Genomic DNA, 26,320 nt, shown 5'->3' with positions numbered 1-26,320 from the left:
GACAGGTGCACGCATAGCGCAGAGGCACACAGGGGTGGGGGTGCGCTCTCCCATCCCGTTCTGGTAGGGCTGGGAATGATAGCCCGCCCCTGGACATACCTGTACACACATTTGAAATTTGGAAAGCAGAGGGAGTTTTATGGGGAGGAAGTCAAAAAAGGCAAGATGCTGGGCACGGCAATGTGATTGAAGCTCTCTCCCTTCTTATATGTGTTGATGTCACATGCATAGGCAAAGAGGCAGGGCTTCAATCATGTTGCCACAATTGTCATTGTGCTATTTTTGAATGGTTAAATGGCAGTAGACAATGCTCCCATTATTTTTCTTTATAGATATTCATAGATAAGAAAGTTTTATGCACAGAATTTAATCCACCTATGTAGCTGCTTTCTGCAAAGACTTAGGTCTGGAAAAACATGGTTGTTGTTTTTATTCTGTAACCTAGAAGCACATAACTATAATTTAGAATTTTATTGAATTTTATGAAATAATTTACCATATTTTTCGGAGTATAATATGCACTAGAGTATAAGACACACCTTAGTTTTGGGGGAGGAAAATAGGAGAAAAAACTCTGCCTACTAGGTATTCATTTGTCTAGCATCCTTACACTGGTCAATTTCAGCATATTATTTTATCCCCCGATTAGGGCTTTTAAAAAACCTTATTCGGAGTGAGTAACAGTGGGGAAAAAAGCCTGCAAAGACTTAGGTCTGGAAAAAACATTTTTCAGAGGGAGTCGCAATGAAAAGGACTGCAAGCCAGGAAGATTGTTACCACCTTGTTAGGGCTGGGGGTGGGGGGAGCTTAAAAATACTACATTCAGAGTATAAGACACACCCAAATTTTCAACCTCTTTTAAGGGGATGGAAAGGTGCATTTTATACTCTGAAAATTATGGTAAGATTCAGATTTTTATTGCCTTTTTTAAACAAGCTATAAACCTGCGAAACTTTGGATGCCATAGTACTATCTGTATCATTATTTCAGGCCTAGAAAACCAAGCCCTTAAAGCCTCCAGTGACCAGTTTTTGCTTGGCTTAATTTTATAAAACCTTCTTACTCTTCACAGAAATCACTGGCATCTTTGTACCAAATATACTTATTGCTATTTCTCTTTCGTGGTTGTTTACTACTTAGTGTCATGAATACTGTCTCTCTTTTTATTTTTGTTTTTTGCTTGTCTAGTTTTTTTTTTGTTTGAGGACATCGCTGAAGGTATCCAGAATCTAATGAGAGAGAGGACCATGAATCTAGTTGTAAAATTACCCCATAAACTGAATTTTGGTTTTGTTTCCAGGCATAAGCAAAGTACAATTATCTTTCAGCACAAATACTGCAGAATTTGCATAACCTGTTGTGCCAATGTCAGAACCTGGAATTCTTCAATCAGGATTCTCCAGAAATCTGACATTTGTTGGGATTGTTACTGAATATTGATAACATTATTGGACAGTATAGGTGTGGGTGGGTGTTCGATAATACCCTAATATAGCAGTTCGCAACAATATAATAAGAAATTAAAATGACTACCATCTTCATTGGCCATTACTTTTTTTGGTTCTTGGTCTTAGTTTTTGGTGCTTGGTTCTAGTGCTATGGAGTCAGAACTCTAATGTCTGACCTGGCCAGAAAAAGCCAACTAGCAGAAATCACTTTATCTAGCTTTCCCCAAACTTTCAAGTCAGAACTGCAGTGTATAATTTATTTGATTTGATTTGATTTCTTTATGCTGCCCTTCTCCTTAGACTCAGGGCAGCTTACAACATGTTAGCAATAGCACTTTTTAACAGAGCCAGCATATTGCCCCCGTAATCCGGGTCCTCATTTTACCCACCTCGGAAGGATGGAAGACTGAGTCAAACTTGAGCCGGTGATGAGGTTTGAACCGCTGACTTGCAGATCTAGCAGTCAGCTTTAGTAGCTTCTCATACCATTATATGTCTGGGGTTATCTCTTTTCTTCGTTGCTTCACTTTCTCCCTAAAAAAAACAGGCTGTTTTTCAATCTTTCTTCCTTGTCTTGAAACAGATAATGTTCTTCTCTAAACAGGGCATATTTGAGAAGTGCTGAATGCCATTGGAGTGTTGTAGTTTCTGCTTTTAGAGAACAATTTTAACTGCTAGAATGCATTTTCCCAAACATGGGAAAACAGGAGGCTTGTGAAAGGAGTGACCTTGGAATTAATGGAATGTGATGCTTAAATACAATTTCACAGTGGATTTTAATGAGATACGGTATTGGAAGAAATAATCATTCCTGATGACCTTGGTTAAATCTAGAAACTACCCGTGATGGCAAACTTATGGCATGTGTGCCAGAGGTGGCACACAGAGCCCTCTATGCTGGCCCACATATTAGGGGATTATCGAACACCTACCCTAGGTCAGATCTCCATGTGTTTCTTCTGTGAGTTTTTGTTTCCCTGCAAACGAAACAGAAGCTCATGAAAGAAAAAGATCTTATCTCGTGCTGCACTTCTGGTGTTCAGATACCATGTCTCCTGCCAGCCAGCTGATCTTTGGGTCTCTGCTTTGCATGTAAGCGTGTCCACACATGCACGCACTCATGTCTGCATATGCATGTCTTCCCACATGCACATGTGCTCACCTTTTAGTTTGGGCATGCATGTACATTCCGGTTTGGGTACTCGGTGCTGAAAAAGTTTGCCATCATTGCTATATACTGAATTGGAACATGTTTTAAACACATTTAGCCAAGCGTAGATTTGGAAGTCAGATTTATTAGCACATACAGCATTGCCACAAATTGGCAATCAAGGCACACTTGACTGAAATTCTCTTCATTCACAGCCTTCATATCCATTGGCCCTTATTTAATGGGGAAGGGGGTGCTGCAGGTCTATCACATTTAAAGAGCATGAGATAGGGATAATTTGGAATTTAAAAAAAACAGCAGCAGTGATTTACCATGAAAATTCAAATGTTTTTGTGATTTATTTTACTGTTTGTTTATATTTGTGCCGTTATGAATTTCACTTCCTTTTTATTTTTTAAGAAGTCTATTTATACTATATGACAAGTATTTAATATTTCATGGTTTCGTGCTTTTATTTAATTTTGATACTTTCCTTTGACTTAATGAAAAACCCTCCTTCACAACACACACACACACACATACACACATACACACACACACACACACACTTTAAATTCTGAGGACTGCAGTGCAATACTGGAAAAATGTATATTAATCACAGAACCAAAAGTACAACACCAGAATCCAAGTTTCCATTTCTCACCCTATTTTCTTCCTTACTATGTCTAGAAATGTCCCTCCTCCCTTCTCTTTGTGTGATGCCCATGGACAGAGGTCTTTGCAAAGCAAATGAGAAACGGTTCTTCTATAATCAAATTACTGGAAAATGCCGTCCGTTCAGCTACACTGGATGTGGTGGGAATGAAAATAATTTTACCTCTAGAAAGGCCTGTGTGCGGATGTGTAAGAAAGGTATAGTTGCAAGCATTTGGGTTGAGATATTCTTTGCTAAAGTATTACTTACTGCATGATTCAATCTGGTCAATCACTAGTGCCAATGATGTATCTCTTCTGAGCTTTTGGACTTGTGCTGGAGTCCATCTTCAGGGAACTTCTTTCTAATAGAATATATATTGGAATAGAAGAGAGAAGTTAGAAACATAGAAGATTGAGGGCAGAAAAAGACCTCATAGTCCATCTAGTCTGCCCTTATATTATTTCCTGTATTTTATCTTAGAATGGATATATGTTTATCCCAGGCATGTTTAAATTCAGTTACTGTGGATTAACCAACCATGTCTGGAGGTTTGTTCCAAGTATCTACTACTCTTTCAGTAAAATAATATTTTCTCACGTTGCTTCTGATCTTTCCCCCGACTAACCTCAGATTGTGCCCTTGTGTTCTTGTGTTCCCTTTCCTATTAAAAACACTTCCCCCCTGAACTTTATTTAACCCTTTAACATATTTAAATGTTTCAATCATGTCCCCCCTTTCCCTTCTGTTCTCCAGACTATACAGATTGAGTTCATTAAGTCTTTCCTGACAGGTTTTATGGTTAAAACCTTCCACCATTTTTGTAGCCCGTCTTTGGACCCGTTCAATTTTAGCAATATCTTTTTGTAGGTGAGGTCTCCAGAACTGAACACAGTATTCCAAATGTGATGTCACTAGCGCTCTATACATTGGGATCACAATCTCCTTCTTCCTGCTTGTTATACCTCTAGCTATGCAGCCAAGCATTCTACTTGCTTTCCCTACCACGTGACCACACTGTTCACCCATTTTGAGACTGTCAGAAATCATTACCCCTAAATCCTTCTCTTCTGATGTTTTGCTAACACAGAACTGCCAATATAATACTCAGATTGAGGATTCCTTTTGCCTAAGTGCATTATTTTACATTTGTAAAAATTAAACTGCAGTTTCCATTGCTTTGACCACTTATCTAGTAAAGCTAAATAATTTGCCATATTACAGATGCCTCCAGGAATATCAACCCTATTGCACACTTTAGAGTCATCGGCAAATAGGCAAACTTTCCCTACCTAATCTTCCCCTATGTCACTCATAAACATATTAAAAAGAATAGGACCCAGAACAGACCCTTGTGGCACATCACTTGTAACCAAGCTCTGCTCAGAATACTCACCATTAACAACAACCCTCTGATATCTATGCTTCAACCAGCTGCAAATCCATTGAACTATCCAGGGATTAAGTCCAATGTTCACTAATTTATCAGCTCTTTATGTGGAACTGTATCAAAGACTTTGTTGAAATCCAGATAGGCAATATCCATGGCACCACCTTCATTTAATGCCTTTGTGACATAGCCAAAGAAATCAATGGGATTAGTCTGACATGATTTGCCTTAAGTAAAGCCATGCTGGTTTGGGTCCAATAAGTTATTGGTTTTTAGGTGCTGATTTATCCACTTTTTGAGTAGAGTCTCCATCATTTTAACTACAACTGATGTCAAGCTAACTGACCTGTAGTTACCAGCTCCTTCTTTAGTGCCCTTCTTATGGATAGGCACAACACTGGCCGTTCTCCAATCATCAGGAACATCTCCTATTAAAAGTGATTGGTTAAACAAATCAGTCAGGGTGGTAGCAAGCACAGATCTGAGTTCTTTAAGAACTCTGGGGTGGATGCCATCTGGACCCATTGCCTTGTTTATCTTTAATTGTTCAAGTTCGTCTAAGACATCAGCCTCTGAGGTCACTGGAGCTGAATCCTTACAGCTGGAACCAATGCTATATCCATCCATAGTATTATATTGTACCCTGAACATGGACTACAGCACAAAAACTCAGAAGATTAAATCTCTGGTCCTGACTGGATCTAGTGACATTATCCTTGGAAACATCTATGTGCCTTCGTTTGTAATTTATTACAACTGAGTACACAAGTCAAAGACATTTGTCCTGTTAATTAATTTGAAGCAAGCATCTACAAGATGTATGTTCCACAAGCCCTGAATACAACTCTTAGCGCAGCTGAATAAGAAAGAGTCAGACTATCTCATGGTAGAAGTTTAAGTACAACATACAAGCCTTTAAGATGTGCAATCAGTATGCTTTGCTAATATAATGGGGCTGTAAACCTCCTAAGATGTTTCTACATTTTCACCTTCTCTCCTTATTGATGATTCTGGCTACAACTCTTTGAATTGTATTTCAGCATATTCACGAGACCCCCATCCCTGTTCTATTTTGAAGCATCTTTTTTCAATGTCACTTATTGTGAGGCAGTCGGGAGTACTGGCTTAATTACCTAATTTAGGATCCTAGAAGCTTGATATTCTATTGATACCATTATTCCAATAACCCAGTTCACACTAATTTGTAAGACTATAGAATATATCTAAGGTTTGGGAAATAGGGGGACCTGTACAATGCACTGATCTCCATACAGGAAACAGTGGAATACACTTGTAATAAATTAAGAGAGCCTGTTTGGTGTAGTGGTAGCCTAGAAATCAAAAGACTGTGAGTTCTAGTCCTGTCTTAGGCATGAAAGCCAGCTTGATGACTTTGGGCCGGTCACTCTTTCTCAGCCCAACTTATCTCATAGAGTTGTTGTAGGGAAAATAGAAGGATGAAGGAGTATTTGGTACATACACCACCCTGAATTATTTATAAAGATAACAAAGGCAGGATAATTTTTTTAAAAAAAAATCATCCAGAAGAACTGGTTAGAGATACAGCAGATATAACTTATTTTTCCAGAGGGCTGGAAATGATTCCAAAGAGTACGATCTCCTTCTGTTTTTGGTATGAACATCCATCCATCCATCCATCCATCCATTCATTCATTCATTCATTTCTATAGGCTACCCTATTTTTTTACAATTCTGGGCAGATTACAAAGTAAAACAATAAAAATATGAATGTATAAAACCTTTAAAAGAAGAATTTGGAGAAACAGCGCCAGAACACAGCCCAATTGTTCTATTACCCACTGCAGCCGAACATTTGGGGGCCCAGATCTTGTTTAATTAAGACCATGCCTGTGCATGGTGCGTGATAAGTAGGCTTTTGGTTTTTTAATCTTTTATTTCTCATAATAGAAGTGTGTAGGTACACTAAAGGCATCAATAAAAGCATCAATATTCTGTCATAATGCTTTCAGCTACCTGAACAATTGCTGTATATTGTCAGTCCTAAATTATGACAGATTTTTTTTAATGTTCCCACTTCAAGGAGTTTGTAATATATAATTAGAAGACAAAAAGGGAAAGGCGGGAAATTGAGGTGGAGAGAGAAAGAGAAAAATATGGCATGCTGTTTAGTACATTTTGTCATTTCTTTTTTTCCCTTCCCCCCTCCCCCAGGTTTCATTTCAAAGAAGGGACAAAAAGGTGTCAGGAAAATACGTCGGAAAAGAAAGAAACAACTCGTCCAACTGGTGGATGGGGAAATTGTTATTGAAAGGATTTAAGCACTGTATTATTAAACCCCCTCTGAAAATGTTTCATTTCAAGACATCTTATATTACTCACTTTGTTTAACATTGTGCGTGTTTATCAAGGGTTCATATAGCAACCTTTACGTCTTTCTATTCCCTTGGAGATTTGTTAGGCAGGAGCCAAACTTTTTACTGTAAAATTAATGCTGTGACTTTTCTATGATTATTACATAGAATTGCAGAATAAAAGGCTGTGATCCAGAGCTAGCTCACTTTATCTTCTTAATCTGACACTATCTAATCACTCTGACTTGTACATCATATCGAATTTGCTGAATATACATCATTGTGACTGCAGATCATTCTGTTTGATTCCCATGATTTGCTTGAAGACTGATTCCTCGCTGTATGGATCCTTGGACAAAAAAAATAGAGGCAATCCTTAATTTATGACCACAATTGAGCCCAAAATTTCTGTTGCTAAATGAGATATTTCTTAAGTGAATTTTGACCAATTTTATGACCTTTCTTGGTACAATTGATAAGTTGAATCAATGCATTTGTTAAATTAGTAACACAGTTGTTAAGTGAATCTGGATTCTCCATTGACTTTGCTTGTCAGAAGATTACAAAAGTTAATCACATGGCTCCAGGGTCATTGCAACTGTCATAAATATGAGTCAGCTGCCAAGCATCTGATTTGATCACATGGCCATAGAATTTCTGCCATATGTGTATGAAAAACAATCATAATTTACAGTTTTTACAGTGATGTTGAAACTTGGAACAGTCACTGAAAGAACTGTTGTAAGTTGAGGATTGCCTATATAATTGGACTCCTTTGGATACAAACACTGAACCTGTAAGACAATAAATACAGATTAGAAGTTTCAATCATTAGAACTCTTGGATTGAGAAATTTAGGAAAAGAAATTTAGTTCTCATGTCTGCAGAGAACTATTACATCAGCTTATAGCAAATGTAATAAGTCTTGAAAATAAGACGGATGGTATTTTGTTACAAAAATATACAGGAAGAAATAAATGCTTTCCAAGTCACAAAAGCTGCTATGAAACATGTTAAACAAGACTTCAATTTCATTTCAATGTATAAAAGCTGATATTTAGGCATTTGTGTATTTTACTGCAGATTTTTAAACTAATTGCTTCTTTTAAAAAAAATAATAAATTAGATTTTCTTTTTATATTCTGTAAATATGTAGTACCAAATTCTATATTTAGTAAACATTTTTGAATTTACTTTATCCTATTATCATATCTAAGAATGGTCAAGCTAAATGCTGTTTTTTAAAAATAAAAATTTGTTATATACATAAATATATAATGTAGGAGACCTTACTGTTACATTTCTTTTTTAGCAAGTCAGTGTCTTCAGATGTATACACTATGTGCACAGTTATTAGGCAAGCTGTATTTTTATTATTGAACAACTGCAGTGCTCTCGGTCAATCCAAAATGTTAATAAAACTCAAACCGAAATATTTCAAAAGGTAAAAGTGAGGTTATTCTTAGGAGAATTATTATGCAATATAATGAATGAAAATGAAAATTTTCCCATCTCACTCATTTATTTTTATCTGTTAAAGTAAGAATAAAGAAACAATTCAAAGTTTACAAATAAACACTTCTGACAGTTCAAAAAACATATCACTAACTAATATAGCCACCCTTCTTTTCAATAGCAGTCATAAGCTGTCCATTCATGGAGTCATTTTTGTTGATGATCAACTTTTTCTGCAGCAACAACCACAGCCTCCCAGACATTGTTCAGAGAGATGTACTGGTTTCCTTCACTGTAAATCTCCCATTTAAGAAGGGCCCCCAAGTTCACAATAGGGTTTAGGTCAGGTGAGGATGGGGGATGTCATTATTCTTTTTTGGCTAGCCACGCAGTGGAGTACTTCAATGTATGTAATGGAGCTTTGTCCTGTGTAAAAATCATTGCCTTCTTGAAAAATGCAGACTTTTTTCTGGATCACTGCTTGACGAAAGTGTCTTCTACAAACTGGTAATAGGTTTGGGAGTTGATTTTGAGTCTATCTTCAATCTGAAAAGTTCTAACTACCTCATCTTCAATAATGCCAACCCATACCAGTACCCCATCTCCACCTTGCTGGCATCTGTGCCTGTCACTGATCCAGCCACAGATCTATCCTTCTGGTCCATCAAGGATCACTCTAATCTCATCACTCCATAAAGCCCTTGCAAATCTGTCTGATATTTCTTGGCCCAGTCTTGTCATTTCAAAAGCTGATCATCAACAAAACTTATGTGTCATGTTCAGTAGTGGTAGGATTTCAGCCTTCCTTATCTTGGCCATGTCTCTGATCATTGAACACCTTGTACTTCTGGGCACTCCAGTAGGTTGCAGTTCTAAAATATGACAGGTCTGGAGGTCAATGGGTCCCTGGTAGCTTCATGTTTGATTCTTCTAAAATCTTTGGCAATTTCTCTCAACATGTTTCTTCGGATCCTGTTTGCAACAAAATGGTTGATGGTTCTGTGATCACACCCCAATATCTTAGCAATTTTAAGAGGGCTGCATTTCTTTGAAAAATGTTTACAATTTTTGACTTTTCAGAGTCAGTTAAATCTCTTTTTAGCCCATTTTGCCCAAGGAAAAGAAGCTGTTTAATAATTATGCACACCTTGATGTAGGGTGTACTAAGCATTCAAGTTTATCTGTTATACATAGAGAGGTTACATGAAAAATATGCATAACAAATTATGATATGATCAAAATACTCAATTGCCTAATAATTGTGCATACAGTGTATAAACCCTCTTTAGTCTTTTTACCAAATTACTGTTTTTAATTAAACTTGAGTTGAATTAGGGAAGGAGGGCACTAACAAATCTTTGCACCCAAGTGGGAATGAAATAGAGCATGCTAAAGATTGTGTATGGAAAAGAAGAAAGAAAACCTGAAAGAAGACTTGAGGATTGGTATTTGTGTGGGATTGTGATGTAATGCTCATTTGAGTCAAAGGCGACACAAGAAAATGCCGAGGAAAGATATTTCACTTCTGGAGAAGTTGTAAGCAAGAAACAAATCCAAAACAACTCCTTGGTTGTGTTATTTGAACTAGGGAGCCTTGGAGAGGCTTTCAAGATTCTGTTACAATATCCAAACCACATTAAACTTCATTCCAAAATTTGTAGCAATTTCTGTGTGTTTATTTACTTCAATTTTGAGATTGCTCAACTCCTCAATGACTGTGGGCAACCAATTATAAGTAAAACTAAAGTGAGTAGAAGGGAATAAAGGGAATAAATCCCTTTAAGTCTTGGGAGAACAACCAGGTTATGAATAAATTACAGAACAATATAAGGATGGGAGGTTATGATGTTAGGAGGGGGCATTCCAGAAGACAGGTATTGCAATCCAGTAACTGTCTCCCAGATATTGCAAGATGGTGAACTAGGTATGCCTAATCTAATGAAGAGAATGGCTAGGGGTACTACAAAAGCAGTCTTTCAGTATTTGAAGGACTGCCACAGGGAAAGGTTGATCATCAGAGCAAGAAAACAATAGTATCAAAGATAATCCTAGAAAATCCAAATTCCAAGAATAAAGGAGAAATTTCCTAACAGACTGAAACAGTTGAACAATTTACCTCTGTAAATTGGAGTTGGTCCATCACTGAAGGATTTCAAGAAGAGATTGGACACTTATTTCTCCAGAATGCCATCAGACTTGAGCAGAGGGCTGGATTAGAAGACTTCCAAGCTTCATTGCAATTCTGTTATAGAATATCCTACAAAGAATGTTGTATGTTGTTTAATAAATGGGACCTGGCATGCATTTACCCTGCTTGATCTGAACAAAACAGGCATAAACATTTATAGATAAGCAGTCCACTATCACTTCCCATTATTTTGATACTATACCTCTATGGATGCATCCCAAGATTGTATCGCTTCCTTTAGCAGCTGCAGCACACTGCTGACTGATATGTAATCTACAATCTACCCAGACACAAGATTCTCACAAATACTACTGATGACTTCAAGAACACCAATGTTGTAAATGTGTATCTCCTTATTTTCTACTTAAATGCAGAACTTTATGTTTCTTGTCCTTAAACTGTATCATTTGAGATAGGATCCATGTCAACTCTATCTAAAGTTTTTCAGAACCTTTTGTCTTTATCGGTAATTTTTAATTTGAAAACCCTGCTGTTTTAATACACACAGAAATACACACACTTAAAAGAAACAGTTTAAATACTGTTAAAAATTAAAATTTCCAAGCACTGCCTAGAGTAGTTGTTTTTGGTTAAGATTCAGTTCAAAGTTGGAGAAAACGTCAGATAAATATTTATTATATCAGGACTTCCTCTGCTGGTTGAAGAGTTTAAAAAATATAAAACTTCATTCAAATTATTTGAAATTTGTTTTGTATGTTTGAATAAGGCAGGTAAGCTAATATCTTAAAACAATTGTCTCCAGATAGATAGATGATAACAGTAATGGGTTGTACCCAGACCGGGGGGATACGCCGTCCCGGTAGTGAAGATAGAGCTGCACATGCAGCTCCAGCTGACCAGTGGGAGGTGTGCATGTCGACATGAGATTTGGCTTCTGTGCATGCACAGGATACCAAATCTCATACAAGGACAGGCCAGAGAGAGATGCATGTCCAGAAGCAAAAATATTGGTGAAAATCGCCAAAATTTATTTATTTATTTATTTTGTCCAATACACAATGAGGGTTTTAATGGGTATATATATACATATATATATATATATATATATATATATATATATATATATATATATATATAGTTTGTCGGCTATAGATATATTACTGCCTTGCAGTGGCCCTGGGCTGGGCCTATAGGCAAAAAAAGAGGAGCTGTGACGTTCCTTGGAAATATACCAGGGTCATCCGACATAAGAAAAAACATATATATATATATATATATATATATATATATATATATAATGGGTATATATATATACATACATACATACATACATACATACATACATACATATATATATATATATAAACTTCAGCCTGATGATGGTGAATGTGATTTCACCGAAACGTCGCATAAACACTCAAAATATTACACGGGGCAAAACCCGAACTCAGAACAATCTACATACATATACCCGTGAAAATCTACGAATATATATATATATATATATATATATATATATATATATATATATATATATATGTAGATTGTTCTGAGTTCGGGTTTTGCCCTGTGTAATGTTTTGCATGTCTATGCGACGTTTCGGCGAAATCACATTCACCATCATCAGGCTGAAGTTCCAAACACAAAGATTGGAACTTCAGCCTGATGATGGTGAATGTGATTTCGCCGAAACGTCGCATAGACATGCAAAACATTACACAGGGCAAAACCCGAACTCAGAACAATCTACATACATATACCCGTGAAAATTTACGAAAACAAATATATATATATATATATATATATATATATATATATATATATATATATATAAAACATGTTTTTTTGCTGAATTTGAAAATTAAGGGAGATATTTTGGCCTTATTTTGGCCTCATCAGCTAGCCATACCCACTGGGACTTGAACCTGCAACCTTTGCCTTGTAAGGCAGAGAATTATCCTCTAGGCTACAGTATCCAATCCCTTCAGCTCTGCACCAGGGAAGGGTTACATATTTTTTGTGTTGAATCACCCTGGTGTATTGAAGGAACATCACAGCTCCTTTATTTCCCTCTCTGCCCAACCCAGGGCCATTTCCAAGGCAGTTAATTTTTTTTGATAGCCGACAATTATATCTATATGTGTCACATGTTTTTTTGCTGAATTTGAAAATTAAGGGAGACTAGGATAGATCTATTTCGGCCTTATTTTGGCCTCATCATCTAGCCATACCCACTGGGACTTGAACCTGCAACCTTTGCCTTGTAAGGCAGAGAATTATCCTCTAGGCTACAGTATCCAATCCCTTCATATATATATATATATATATATATATATATATATATATATATATATATATATATATGTCAGATGTTTTTTTAGCTGGAATTTTAAAATTATGGGAGGCTAGGATGGTCCCATTTCGGCCTTGTTCTGGCCTCATCAGCTAGCCACACCCTTCCTTACTGGGCTATAAATAAATTAACAGCCTTGAAATGGCCCTGGGTTGGGCCTAGAGGCAAAAAGGAGCTGTGATGTTCCTTCAAAAAAAACCAAAACATATGTATATATATATATACATAGTAAAATACATGATGATGGTTATAGAAGATATACTCATAGTAAAATATACCTAAGAAAGAATAGAAGTTATAGGAATAGAACATATCAATGAAAGAATAGAAGAAGAGATATAAGAATGGAAGAAATGTATAGGAGATATAGGAGAGCAATAGGACAGGGGACGAAAGGCACTCTACCCACATGCTTGCACAAGATTTTACTTCTGCCGCATGTGCAGAAGCCGAATCTCATGCCAATGTGTGCTCCTGCCCACCAGACGCGCACACGCTGGCTACCACAGAGACAGCAACATATAGTGGCAGGGTGTAAGATGGAGGCAGGAATAGTATACACTGAATGGCACAACCAAGTAAATGGCATTTGACAGGAACATAACATATGGGCCAGACCCTTCTAATGAGAGATCCCACAGAAGGTCATAGAGAATCAGAGGATCAAGACCCTGGGAGACTTCTGGATCTAGATGGACAGACATGGACTAGCCAGTCAATCAAACATTGGGACAATATATAAGGTCCAAAGATAGCAGTGGTGATAGAAAACATATGAGAAGCTGGAAAAGTACTAGGGGTTAAGAAAAGCCAAAGTGCTCCCTGATGTCTTAGGAGCACTTCTCTGATTCCTAAACTGGTAGAGTGGCTCCAACAGATTCCAGGAGCAGCGTCAAGTTCTCTGTTCAACAAAGTGGAGTAGTAGGAACAGCTAAGACAGTGATGGCGAACCTTTTTTTTCCTCAGGTGCAGAAATTGCATGCACGCACACTATTGCACATGCTTGAGTGCCCACACCCATAATTCAATGCTGCCCCACTACCCATGCTTGTGTGCATGATTTTCCCCACTTCCCTATTTCCTGACTTTGGTGGTCCCAGTAGGTCCGTTTTTGCCCTCCCCAGACTCCAGAGGCTTCTCTAGAGCCTGGGGAGGGTGAAAATGCCCTCTCCTACTCCCCAGAGGCCCTCCAGAAGCCAAAAATGCCCTTCCAGAACCTCCATGTGAGCTGAAAATCAACTGGCTAGTGCGCACATTTGTGTTGGAGTTGAGCTAGGGCAACAGCTCATGTGCCAGCAGATATGGCTCCACATGGCACCCATGGCATGCATGCCATAAGTTCACCCTCACTGAGTTAAGATATTGTATGGAACCCTTAAACTCCCAGGCATTCGATAGAGGACCCGAGATTGAGGAAGACACAGACCATCCATAAAAATGAGAAGGGAATCCATACATAAAAGAGGGCCGTGAAAATATTTACTGACCCCTTGCATCCTAGACACAAATAGTTTCAACTCCTACCCTCTAAACAACACTATAAAGCACTGCACATCAGAACAACTTAGGCCCAAGGACAGTTTTTTCCTAAACGCATAGCTAGAGGTATAACAAGCAGGAAGAGGGAGATTATGATCCCACTATACAGAGCGCTGGTGAGACCACATTTGGAATACTGTGTTCAGTTCTGGAGACCTCACCTACAAAAAGATATTGACAAAATTGAACGGGTCCAAAGACGGGTTACAAGAATGGTGGAAGGTCTTAAGCATAAAATGTATCAGGAAAGACTGAATGAACTCAATCTGTATAGTCTGGAGGACAGAAGGAAAAGGGGGGACATGATCGAAACATTTAAATATGTTAAGGGGTTAAATAAGGTCCAGGAGGGAAGTGTTTTTAATAGGAAAGTGAATACAAGAACAAGGGGACACAATCTGAAGTTAGTTGGGGGAAAGATCAAAAGCAACATGAAAAAATATTATTTTACTAAAAGGGTAGTCAATCCTTGGAACAAACTTCAAGCAGACGTGGTAGATAAATCCACAGTAACTGAATTTAAACATGCCTGGGATAAACATATATCCATCCTAAGATAAAATACAGAAAATAGTATAAGGGCAGACTAGATGGACCATGAGGTCTTTTTCTGCCGTCAGACTTCTATGTTTCTATGTAACACCATCACTCTCCTAAATAAATAATTCCCTACCACTGTCAAACTATTCACTAAGGCTGCATTACTATTACTATTAGTCTTCTCATTTATTTATTTGTTTGTTTTGTCAAGTACATACTATATTTGAGATATGTAAAGATATAATGATATTCATATACATGATACTACTAATAAGAAAAAAAGAAAAAAACATTAGCTATAATAATATTAATCTGCATGGTACTAGTAAAAAATAAAAGAAACATTAGAACAGGGGATGGAATGCACACCCCTTATTGTTCCTATCACACCCCTCATTGTTCTTATCACCCATCTCCTCCCACTTATGACTGTATGACTCTAACTTGTTGCTTGTATCCTTACACTTTATATTAATTCCTGATTGCTTATTTGTACCCTATGACAATCATTGTGTTGTACCTCATGATTCTTAACAAACGTACACTAAGAGCATATACACTAAAGGTAAATGCCTTGTATGTCCAATCACACTTGGCCAATAAAGAATTCAATTCTGTAACATAAGTATAGAAATTTCTCTCTCAGATCCCAGAGTCAATTATGTTAAAAGAAAAAAATCTACTGCTTCATTAAGGCTGGTTAACTGTTAAAACTATAGTTGGGGCACTGATATATATCTGGAAGAAAGACTGTTTCCTTCAGATTGCTGTTACATTACATAGTGTGTACAATCAAATATTTTTCATTGTATGATAACTGATAACGCTATGACTCATTGTATCACATTGCAGACAATATTATAACCCATCTCTCATTCCTCCATTTGAACTGTAAGGCGAATGATGAATTATTGAGCTTTCCAATATCTTACAAAAAATATTTGGTGAGTACTGATGAATAGCAATATCTATTGTGTGTGTACTTAATATTTACCATAATTAGGATAACATATTAAAAGGATATGTCTTTTGAAATTTCAATATTTTTAGAGATGCTAAAGAGACAAAAATCACATTGGTATAAGGGCTTGGGAAGTTATTCAGAGTAGGAAAATTAGGTTGGAATAGCAAAAAAAAACCAACCCCAAACCCTGATGTATCTCCCTTGCTTTGCTAAGTAAATGAGGTAATAAATAGATTGTCAGGTATTGCTATTGTTTATGGCAGATTAATATACATAAAATCAAATAACTTTTTAAAAAATCATTAATTTCCCCCACTCTCCTCATTCCGCCCCCCCTCCCCCAGCATTTGAAACAGTAAAACTGTTTTGAAAGATTACTGCAATTTCAGGATTTGAATCAAGACTACAGACTTGATTAAAGCTTAGTATGTTTTAGAATTTGACCCTTTAGAATATTCATCATTGCTGAATTCAGTGAACTTTTACAATTCCAGTTACACATGAGCAAGCATGTTTCGCCAGAGGGATTTTAATAGGGGTGAGCTTCAAAATTTTTAGCAAGGGCTTCTCTCCCAGGTTGCTGGCTGGGTGTGGCTATAGTGGGCATAGCCTAGTGGGCCCCCTGAACCACGGTGAGAAGGGGGTGTTTTTCCCTCGATGGGTTCTGGAGGGTTTCCTTGAGCCTCCAGGAGGGTAAAAACACCTTCCCCAGACTCTGGAGGCCCTTTAGAGTCTGGAAACAAGCATGTTTCCAGCTTCCTGAACTTCTGGTAGGCCTGTTTTTTATCCTCCCCAGAGCTTCCATACATGCCCTACACTTCCCTGCATCCAAAACGGGCTGCTGGGGACTCCTAGGAGGGGTGGGGTGGGCAGGGCCAGCCAGGAGTGGGATTTTGTGGTTCTCCAAACTGCATAGAATCTTACCTAGAGGTTCTCCTAAACCTAAGGTGATCAGACGTCCCACTTTTGGCAGGACAGTCCTGATTTTAAACAATTTGCCCTGCGTCCCGGTTTTTTTTTTTTAAAAGTCCCAATTTTTGGAATGCACGGCAAGCTGGGGGGTTTTTTGGTCGCCCCTGCTCCTCCTACTCCATAGCAAAGCAGTTGGCTTGTGACACTTTCAAAGCACGATTTGGCCAGAAACCACCTCAGCAAACCAGGGCCCTCAAAAGAAGGAGATTGTTGAGATCGCACTTACGCCACCCCGGCTCTCTTTGCCCCTTTTTGAAAACCCTGGCGGGAAACCCTGGCGTGAGGCAGCAAAAATTATGTTGCTACAGGTAAGACCCCCCTTTCCCTCCCCTCTCCTCCCCTTTCCTGGTTTCCTCCCCCCCCCTCCTCATCCTCCTGAAGGCTGGAGGTGAAGTTTGGTGTGTCCTGGGTTTCTTTTTGTATATGTGACGGGCATAGTCAGGCATGCAGGGCTCCCACTGGCTCCTCACCTGGCTCCTCTGCGGGCCCCGCTGGCCAGAGGGCCCAGGGAGAGGCAGGCAGAAGGGCTGGGTAAAAGAGCCAGGCAGGCTGCCAGCCCGAACGCAGCGCACACCAGGAACTTCGGCCTCCCCAAGCAACGGCACTGGGCAGAAACCCCAATGCCCCATCAGCCAAATGCCACCCCGCTCTGTCCAGCATAAAGGACCTGGGCCCCGTCCACCCCCGTCCACCTCTGTGGATGTAGCGCTGTGGCCGGGAATGCTGCGGGAAAGCCCAGGTTCTTGCCACATTTTCTGGCCACTGTGCGGGGCTTGTCTCGACTCCTTCCAAGGGCTTTGGGATCCCTGCCTCTCCTGCCTTTCCTGCTGCAGTCCCAGCCGAGGTTTTCCAGACCCGCTTCTCAGTCCAAGGACTGGGCTCGCTGCTACAAAGGTGGCGGCCCAGCTGGGGACTGAAACGGCAGCCTCACCTTTGGTTTGTGTCCTCGCCTGGGGGGGGGTGCCACTCTCTGGAACTGCTTCCTGCTGGCTTTGTTTTGGGGTCTGACCACTGCTGGTGTGGGTGGTACGACCTTAGCCAATTGAAGACTCTTCAGTTCCCAGAATCCCCCAGTCAGCAAAGTGGGGTGGCCCAGAGGTCCTCAGTCTCCACAGAGCTTCAGCCCCTTCAGAGGTTTCATTTATGGAATGGGGTAGGTAGGGAGGAGTTGCCTTGAACCAGCCCAAAAGAGCAGATGGGGAAGGTCCACCTGTCCCCTGCTGGTACCATCCTCGTTCTGGCTCCCGTTTGTTACCCACGTCCCATTCCATATGCCATCTTTGCTCTACAAAACTCTCTGGACAGACCGGTTTTCCGATCAGGATTTTCAGGAGGGGGTTCCTGACTTTTGGAGGTGGATGGGGTTTCAAGGAAGCAGGTGTCAACCCCCCACCACCACCAACAAACTTTTTTTCTTTTGCTCTATTGCATTCAAGGACCTGCATTCTTATGGACAGTCAGCAAATGCCTGCCTTAAATCTCTGCTCTGTCTTTCTGTGGCTCCCAGCCTCCAGAAAATGAGTAACACAACAGAGTCAGAAGGGACCTTGGAGGTCTTCTAGTTCAACCCTCTGCTTAAGCAGGAGGTGCTCTACCATTAGGGACTGAACTGCTCTGTAGCCTCAGATTCTGCCCACCCCCCACTGGTCCTCCAGGGCAATTCTATCACCTGCCAGATGTTCCATTCTGACATCACGCAAAGTCCACCACCTCCTTTCAATGTCCCTGAAGGGAGGATCCCCTTTCCAGCTCCCTCAGCCTCCCAAGTTGCCATTATCTGTGGGGGGAGGGGGAAAGAGAGTTATGTTGAGGTTGTGACTTCTTCCTGTGTGCCCAGCCAGCCAGGTTGCACAATTTTAAATCCATATTTTCTCCCCAGGTGCAAAATGAAGCCTTCCCTTTCAATGTTGTCATTGCTAATCAAGATTACACCTTGTGATATTGAACTTAATGGAGCTCTGGGAGATATTCACTTCATATAGAGATGGATTTAACATTTAATCTGTTTTTTCAACATAGTTATTTCTTGAAAGTTACACCAAGACTTACCAGTTTTCATCAGGTTTTCAAGATCAAGGGATAAGTTGATATATACAGCTTCTTAAAACATTTTTTTCTTTAAAAATATTCTGAACTACATTTCACATGTAAACAGTTTTAGGTCTATTAAATCACAGGAACAAGAAGAAAGATATTTGCTCAAAGTTTATTTATTACAGTAGCTGAGGCACAGTTGATGTAAGTATAGTGTTACAGAATTTGTTCTTATATGTGTATTTAAATATATTAATAATATTGCTCTTCATGTTTACAGATTCTGTCCTGAAGAAAGTAGGAAACTAATTTGGAACTCAGGTATTTAATAGAAAGAGAAATTTCTGTTCCTCAGGGACATTTCTTTTATTCTATTGTGTACTTTAGAGCAGAGGTCTCCAACCTTTGGAACTTTGAGGTGAAGAATTCTGAGATTTGAAGTCCAAACCTCATAAAGTTGCCAAGTTTAGAGACCTCTGTTTAGAGTAAGTTGAATAGTACATTTAATAGAAGATCCTGTCCTATCTTTTAATCCTCAGGTTCTTATTTAAGCATTTTTAATCAAGACAGAAAATGAAAACAGAAGAAGCTATTATGAAAGCGCAGTTTGAATGTTACCAGAAATTTATAAAAGTTCCTGTGCATGAGAATACAGGTAAAATAGTACTCTTATTATGTTACCAATACGAGTATAATTTTGATTGATAAAAATCAAAGCAAGAATCTCTATAGCTCTTTACATCTTTGGTTAAAGTTTAATTTCCCCCCCACAAAGCCTTGCTCCATTAATACTCCAATACAAATTCTCCTCTTTGTGGTTGGAGGTGGGGCTTCCTTCTTGATGATTCCATGATTAAGGAATTGCTTCTTTCTAAATTTTTGATTTCTACCCAAAACCCACCACCAAATCTTTCATTGATAGAATGACTGTGTAATACCACTGTCTCTATTCTGACCTCCTGGACATGGATGCTCAGCTGATGGACTGAACTACTCACACAATGAGATCAACATACAAATCAATAGAACCAGATCAATTACCAGATAAAGCTTATTATAAGAAAAACCACATATTTGTGGCTTCATTAGGCCAAGAAACTTATTAATTAAAAATTATAAAACGGAGTAATTCCCATATGCACCAAAAGGTTTCAGTTTATTTCAAAGATCTCAACAAATTCAATGGGTTAACAAATTTTATTTAAATCTTATATCGGTTTAGGTAATCTAGACGCTTAATACATAACAGAATAAAAGAGTTGGAAGGAATTTTGGAGGTCTTCTCGACCACCCACTGCTCAAGCAGGAGACTCTATACCACAACTCACATTGTCATGTTGTTGTCACATGACGCATTGCGGTTTTTCCTACTTTCACTAAACCAGGGGAGGCGTGGCCAGCGTGTGACACATCTACATCGACGCAGTCTACAAATTTGACACCCCTACTCTATACCATTCTGGACAAATGGCTATCCAATTTCTTCTTAAAAATCTCCACTGTTGGAAAAACCACATCTTCTGGAGGCAAATTGTTCCACAGCCTCGCATGTAAACTGTATCTGCCTAACCAACCTTTTTACCTCTCCTTTGTCAGGAATTAAAAAGACCGTCATAATGCAGAAATTAGGCCTCAGTTAAGAATGCTGAGTCATTCTGAGGCAGTTGAGAGTGCAGCAACCTAGCAATTATGTGAAAAGTATTTAACTAGGTAACAGCTCCCTGCTCTTTCTCTCTGTCTGTTCGCTGTTAGCTGTGTTCTGTTACTTTTGTGAGAAGTGTGCTCTGCAGAAGCTGTAATGCTGTATAAGTTGGTTCCTGTGAGTTATTGAACTAAGATAGTTGTAGCAAGGTACTAGTAAGATACTAGTTTATTGCATGTATAGTATAGATAGTAGTAGTAGTATAAAGAAGTAAATATATTTTTCCACAACTTCTTGCTGCTGCTGTGTTTCATTGAAGACTTCAACTCCATTTCTACTGGTCTGTGGCTGGCTGGTTGGGTTGGTGGGCTGGCTGAACTGGTTTGTTGCTTGGGCACAAACTGGCTAATTTCCGCAGATGCAGCTCTGATATCCTTCACCCACTACACCTCATTCTAATTTAAATCCTATACATTAGTTCAGCCACTGTATGCATCTGATTTTTTAATTTTTTAAAAAAAAACCTATAAAAGATTGTTTTTATCAAAGAATTTCATTAAAGTTGAAAATTTATACCAATTAATATAAAGTTTGAAAAGAGAAAGAAAATCAGAAAAATCTAAAAGTGGAAGAAAAAAAAAAAAAGAAAAACGATAGAGAAATAGCTTCTGATCTTTACAGCAGTTATAATTACTGTACTGCTATAAATATATCTCTTATTCTATGGTTACAACATAACAGATGTATTATAGATTAAAAACTGAACCTATATCTCTTTAATATTTAGGTTCTTACTGCAATAGAACATGGGATGGATGGTTATGCTGGGATGATACTCCTGCAGGAGAAACAGCCACACAGTTTTGTCCAGTTTACTTTCAGGATTTTGACAATCTGGGTAAATAACCACAATTCTTTGTTCACTGGCAGTGTGAAGATTAAAATGCAAATTAGCAGCTGGATTTCCACCTCATGAGGACCTCAAGTAGAGTTCCTATCTGGTCACATTTTTCCAAACTTTAAAAGATCATTAATGTTCTTCCCATTTTCCCAGGGTGACTTCTGATTTTCGTATTTAATTTAGAGAAGCGGTAGGCTGAATTGAGAAATTAGAACCATGCCTGTCATTTTAATTCCCCACATTGCCTTTCTTTTCCTCATTTTGCTTAGGACATCTTCAATCTTACCAGTCACTGTATTTATTAACAAAGGAATTTGTCTGTAGAGAAAACTCAACAGAAAAGCAGTAGGAATGATGCTTTGATTGCAGAGTTCTTGAATTTATTCCTAAGAATTGAAAAACAGCCTCTGCCTTGGCTGATTACAAAAAGCTAAAATGGATTGGATTTGATGAACTGGATTGCTCTTGATAAGACGTTTTTCACTATTTAATTCTGCACAGAAAGGTGTATTGTCTGCATTGGTTTTTTAAACAATGTTTATGGTGATTTCATTTTTTTCTCATCAAGAAAAAGCATTTAAAATCTGTGACGAAAATGGACATTGGTTTGTACACCCTGGGAGCAAGAGACAATGGACAAATTACACCTCCTGCTCTGGTAATTACAAGGTAAGAAAAGTATAAATAGAACTAGCCTTGAAGAAGAGATCATATGGGCAATGAATTAAACCACAAGACTCAAGATGTTTTTTTTTTTAATTTTAAAATTTTATTATTAAAATGTAAACATATACATCATATATACAACATATGGTACAATGAAAGAAGACAAAAAACAAAAAACAAAACATACAAACAAAAACAAAACTAGTAACAATATCGGCGAATAAGCAGGGGGGTTGAGTTGAAAACGAAAATTAGGTCAAGATATTTTTGCTCAGTAACATATTTCGGCTAGATTATCAAGAATGATAAATACCAGTGTTGCGTTTACAAATCTTGTTAAGAAGTTATCAAATAATAGTGATAAGTTTACATAGTTAAATACATATACAGTCTCGTGTAATAATATTAGATAATAAAATCCTTTATACCGGATTTGTGTCAGTTCATTTTTTTTTCCCCCCCCTTAAAGCCTATTGGTCTCTCTGTTGCTACCTATCCATTTATAGAGAGGGTCCCAACAACTGTTAAACGTATCTAACGGTTCGTTCCTGACTAATAGGGTCAGTTTTGACATTTCTGCGCAGTACATTATTTTCCTTAATATTGCTTCATTTGGGGGAAGGTCTTCATTTTTCCACCACTGCGCGTAAGTTAGTCTTGCTGCGGTAGTTAAGTGGATGATTAGATGAACTTGGGGTTTCGACAATTTTTGCCTAACTATACCTAGTAGAAAACATTCAGGGGTCTTGTCAAGCATCAAATTTAATATTTCTTCAATCCAATTTCCAATCATTTCCCAATAGGTTTTGGCTTTATTGCATTCCCACCATAGATGAAAGTAGGTACCCAATTCTTGTTGACATTTCCAACAGATTGGTGAAAGTTTGTTGTTCACTTTGGTTAATTTAACTGGGGTAATATGCCAACGGTAAAACATTTTGACCAGGTTTTCTTTATAAGAGGTGGCAATAGTCAGTTTATAGTTCTTTGTCCAAATTATTTGCCATTCCTCCTCTGTTATCTCTTTTTTAAGGTCGCGGTTCCATTTCTTAACATTGGGTTTTTGGTTAAAGGTGTCCAAGTCGTTGTAATTTAAATAGCCATAAAAATTTTTGATTATCTTATCTTGGGGGCCTATACATAGCTTATCTAACAAAGCATTTTTGGTAATCCCGAAATTTTTTTTGTCTTTGTTAAATTTAGACTGGATCTGGAGGTATTCCCACCATTCCACTTTTTGTCCCAAATTTTCAAGTTCTAATCTTGTTTTGATTGTCCCGTTTGGGTTTAAAATGTCTTTATATCTTAATATATTATTTCTCTTATGTAAATTGGGATGTACATAAGCTTCTAAAGGGGCATACCACATGGGAATTCCTTTGTATAATTTCGTTTTAGTTTTTTTCCAGGTGCCAATTAACGATTTTCTAATCAGGTGGTTGGAGAAGTATTTGTGGGTTGACGACTTTTCGTCCCAGAGATAGTAATGCCATCCTGCATGGAGGTCGTGGCCTTCTAATTTAAGAAGTCTAGTGTTTGTTAGACTCATCCAATCTCTTGTCCAATCTAGCAATGCAGCAGTGTAGTAGTCCTTCCAATTTGGAAGTGCCAAACCGCCCTCATCTTTTTTTCCTTGTAGGTATTTTAGTCGAATTCGGGGCCGCTTGTTTTGCCAGATAAAATTGTTGGTTATTTTAGTCAAATTAGTAAAAAAATCCTGTTTTACTTGTATAGGGATAGTTTGAAATAAAAACAATATTTTGGGCAAAGTGTTCATTTTAATGGCTGCGATTCTCCCCAGAAAAGATAGTTGTAAATTCCTCCATTTTGACAAGTCATTTTTTATCTTGTCCAATAATGTATCATAGTTGTTTGATTTTAAGCTTGACACTCTATTTGTCAGATTGATGCCAAGATATTTAATTTTTGTGACAATTTGCATATCCATTTTGGCAGATAAGATATCTTTTTGTGTTTGTCGCATGTTTTTTGTTAAAATTTGGGTTTTGGTTTTGTTTATTTTGAGACCTGCCACTGTACCGTATTCTTCCAGAACTTCTAATAGTTTAGGACCTGAATTTAAAGGATCTTCTAAGATGAATACCAAGTCGTCTGCGAAAGCTTGGAGTTTATAAATTTCTTTCTTACAGTTTAGACCCCATATGTCTTCTTTGTCTCTAATTATTCTTGTTAGTACTTCAAGAGTTAATATGAATAGTAAAGGGGACAATGGACAACCTTGCCTTGTGCCTTTGTATAAAGAGATTTTAGTTGATGTATCCCCATTGAGAATTATATATGCCGATTGGATAGAGTAAATAGCTTTTATTGCGTTAATAAATTTGGAGCCAAATTCCATATATTCAAGCTGTTTTAACATAAATTTCCAAGACACATTGTCGAAGGCCTTCTGGGCGTCAAGAAATATTAACGCCACTTGTTTCTCATTATGGGCTTCGTAATATTCGAGCGTGTCTAGCACGATTCTAATATTATTCTTTAGCTGTCTCCCGGGGAGAAAACCGTTCTGATCTGGATGTATAAAATGATTTAAAAAACCTTTAATTCTGTTCGCTAAGATAGAGGTGAAAATTTTGTAATCGGCATTTAAAAGAGAGATCGGGCGGTAATTAGCTATATCAGTCTGATCTGTATCTTTTTTTGAGATTAACGCTAGGTTTGCTTCTGTCCATGAATTTGGGATTTTGCCTCTATCTAAAGCATCATTTAACGTCTCTAAAAAGGCTTTTTCCATTTCCTTGGGAAGATCTTTATAAAGTTCTGTGGGGAGTCCATCCGGACCTGGTGCTTTGTTGTTTTTTTGACTTTTTATTGCCTCTTTTAATTCTATTTCTGTGATCGGTTTATTGATTATATTGACCATTTCTTGCGGTACTTTAGGGAGTTTAGCCTGCTCTAGGATTTCTTGAATTTTTGTATCATGCGTATTATTTTGTATAGTTTCGGAATATTCATAGAGTTTACTAAAAAAATCGCTAGCAATCGTTTTTTTCCTTTCCAGGTCATGGCATGGTTCCCCATTTTTGTCTTTTAGACAGTTTATAAGTTTCTTTTCATTTTGCTTCCTGAGTTTATTGGCTAGCCATTTGCTAGGTTTGTTGGCATTCACAAAATTATATTGGTTAGTTCTTTTTATTTGTTGTGCCCAGTTTTGTTGGTCAATTATGTTTAGTTGGTGTTTAATTTGTAGCATACTTTGTTTGATTTCTTTTTTAGTGGGGAAGTTCTGAAGTTCTTCTTCTAAGGCCCTGTACTCTTCTTCTAAATTAGCTAACTTCTGTTTTTTTTGTTTAAATTCTCTAGTCATGAATGAAATAGCTATCCCTCTAATAACAGCTTTGGCAGTGTCCCAAACATTTTGAAGGCTAGTGTCGTCTTTTAGATTTTCTTGGAAGAAATAATTCATTTCAGTTTTAAGTTTTTGCTTAAAATCTTCCTGATTTAAAATAGATTTCTGAAGCGACCATCTACAACTCTGTTTATTTCCTTTCCAACAAACTTTAAGCGCACTATGGTCTGAAATGTAATTAGGTTCTATATCTATCGAATGAATTTTGGTGTTAATTTTTGTTGTTGTCCAGACCATATCCAATCTTGACCACGATTGATGCCTATCAGAATAAAAGGTAAATTTTTTAAGTTTGGGGTTTCTCTCCCTCCAGCTGTCTTTCAATTTTAGTTCTTTGATTAGATCAAAAAAGGTTTTAGGTAATATTCTTTTCTTTTGTTTGGTCTTTTTATCATTCTTATAGTCCATATCATTATTGGTTATGCCATTAAAGTCGCCTAATAAGCAGATATTATCAGTGGAATGTTCTCGGATGGTGATTAATAGTTTTTTATAAAAATTTTCTTGACCTACATTCGGGGCATAAATATTTATTAAAGTTATTTTGTCCTTTTCTATAGTAAGTTCTATAATTAAGATTCTACCTTCTCTATCTTTATATTTCAATTCAGCTTGAATATTAGGATTGATATAACATATTACACCTCTCTTTTTTTCCCCGGCAAGTGATGTAAACAGATTCCCAAGTTTATTTCTTTTGAGTAGGTACTCAAATTTATTTTTGATGTGGACTTCTTGCATTGCAATAATGTCGAAGTT

The 26,320-nt window shown here is 37.8% G+C and overlaps 2 protein-coding genes across 5 annotated transcripts in view; both read left to right on the top strand.

Annotated features, from left to right (window-relative positions):
- The window catches only part of TFPI (tissue factor pathway inhibitor), a 71,915-nt gene extending 61,830 nt beyond the window's left edge, over nt 1–10,085 (top strand). For 3 of the 4 annotated variants that reach the window (XM_070731909.1, XM_070731910.1, XM_070731908.1), the window contains exons 7-8: nt 3,289–3,471; nt 6,837–10,085. In XM_070731909.1, the coding sequence (XP_070588010.1) occupies nt 3,289–3,471; nt 6,837–6,943 (290 nt within the window). In that variant the 3' untranslated portion in view covers nt 6,944–10,085. The remainder of the gene's footprint in view (nt 1–3,288; nt 3,472–6,836) is intronic. The other variant, XM_070731912.1, reaches the window with a different exon arrangement.
- Nucleotides 10,086–15,890: 5,805 nt separating this feature from the next.
- LOC139169453 (calcitonin gene-related peptide type 1 receptor-like) overlaps nt 15,891–26,320 on the top strand; it is a 32,098-nt gene continuing 21,668 nt past the window's right edge. Inside the window, exons 1-5 of the mRNA XM_070755669.1 lie at nt 15,891–15,956; nt 19,263–19,303; nt 19,522–19,637; nt 21,412–21,522; nt 22,094–22,194. Of these exons, the coding sequence (XP_070611770.1) occupies nt 19,556–19,637; nt 21,412–21,522; nt 22,094–22,194 (294 nt within the window). The 5' untranslated portion in view covers nt 15,891–15,956; nt 19,263–19,303; nt 19,522–19,555. The remainder of the gene's footprint in view (nt 15,957–19,262; nt 19,304–19,521; nt 19,638–21,411; nt 21,523–22,093; nt 22,195–26,320) is intronic.

The sequence above is a fragment of the Erythrolamprus reginae genome, chromosome 1 (genome assembly GCF_031021105.1).
Source record: "Erythrolamprus reginae isolate rEryReg1 chromosome 1, rEryReg1.hap1, whole genome shotgun sequence".
NCBI classification, from domain to species: Eukaryota; Metazoa; Chordata; class Lepidosauria; order Squamata; family Dipsadidae; genus Erythrolamprus; species Erythrolamprus reginae.
This window is presented reverse-complemented; position numbering and strand designations above follow the sequence as displayed.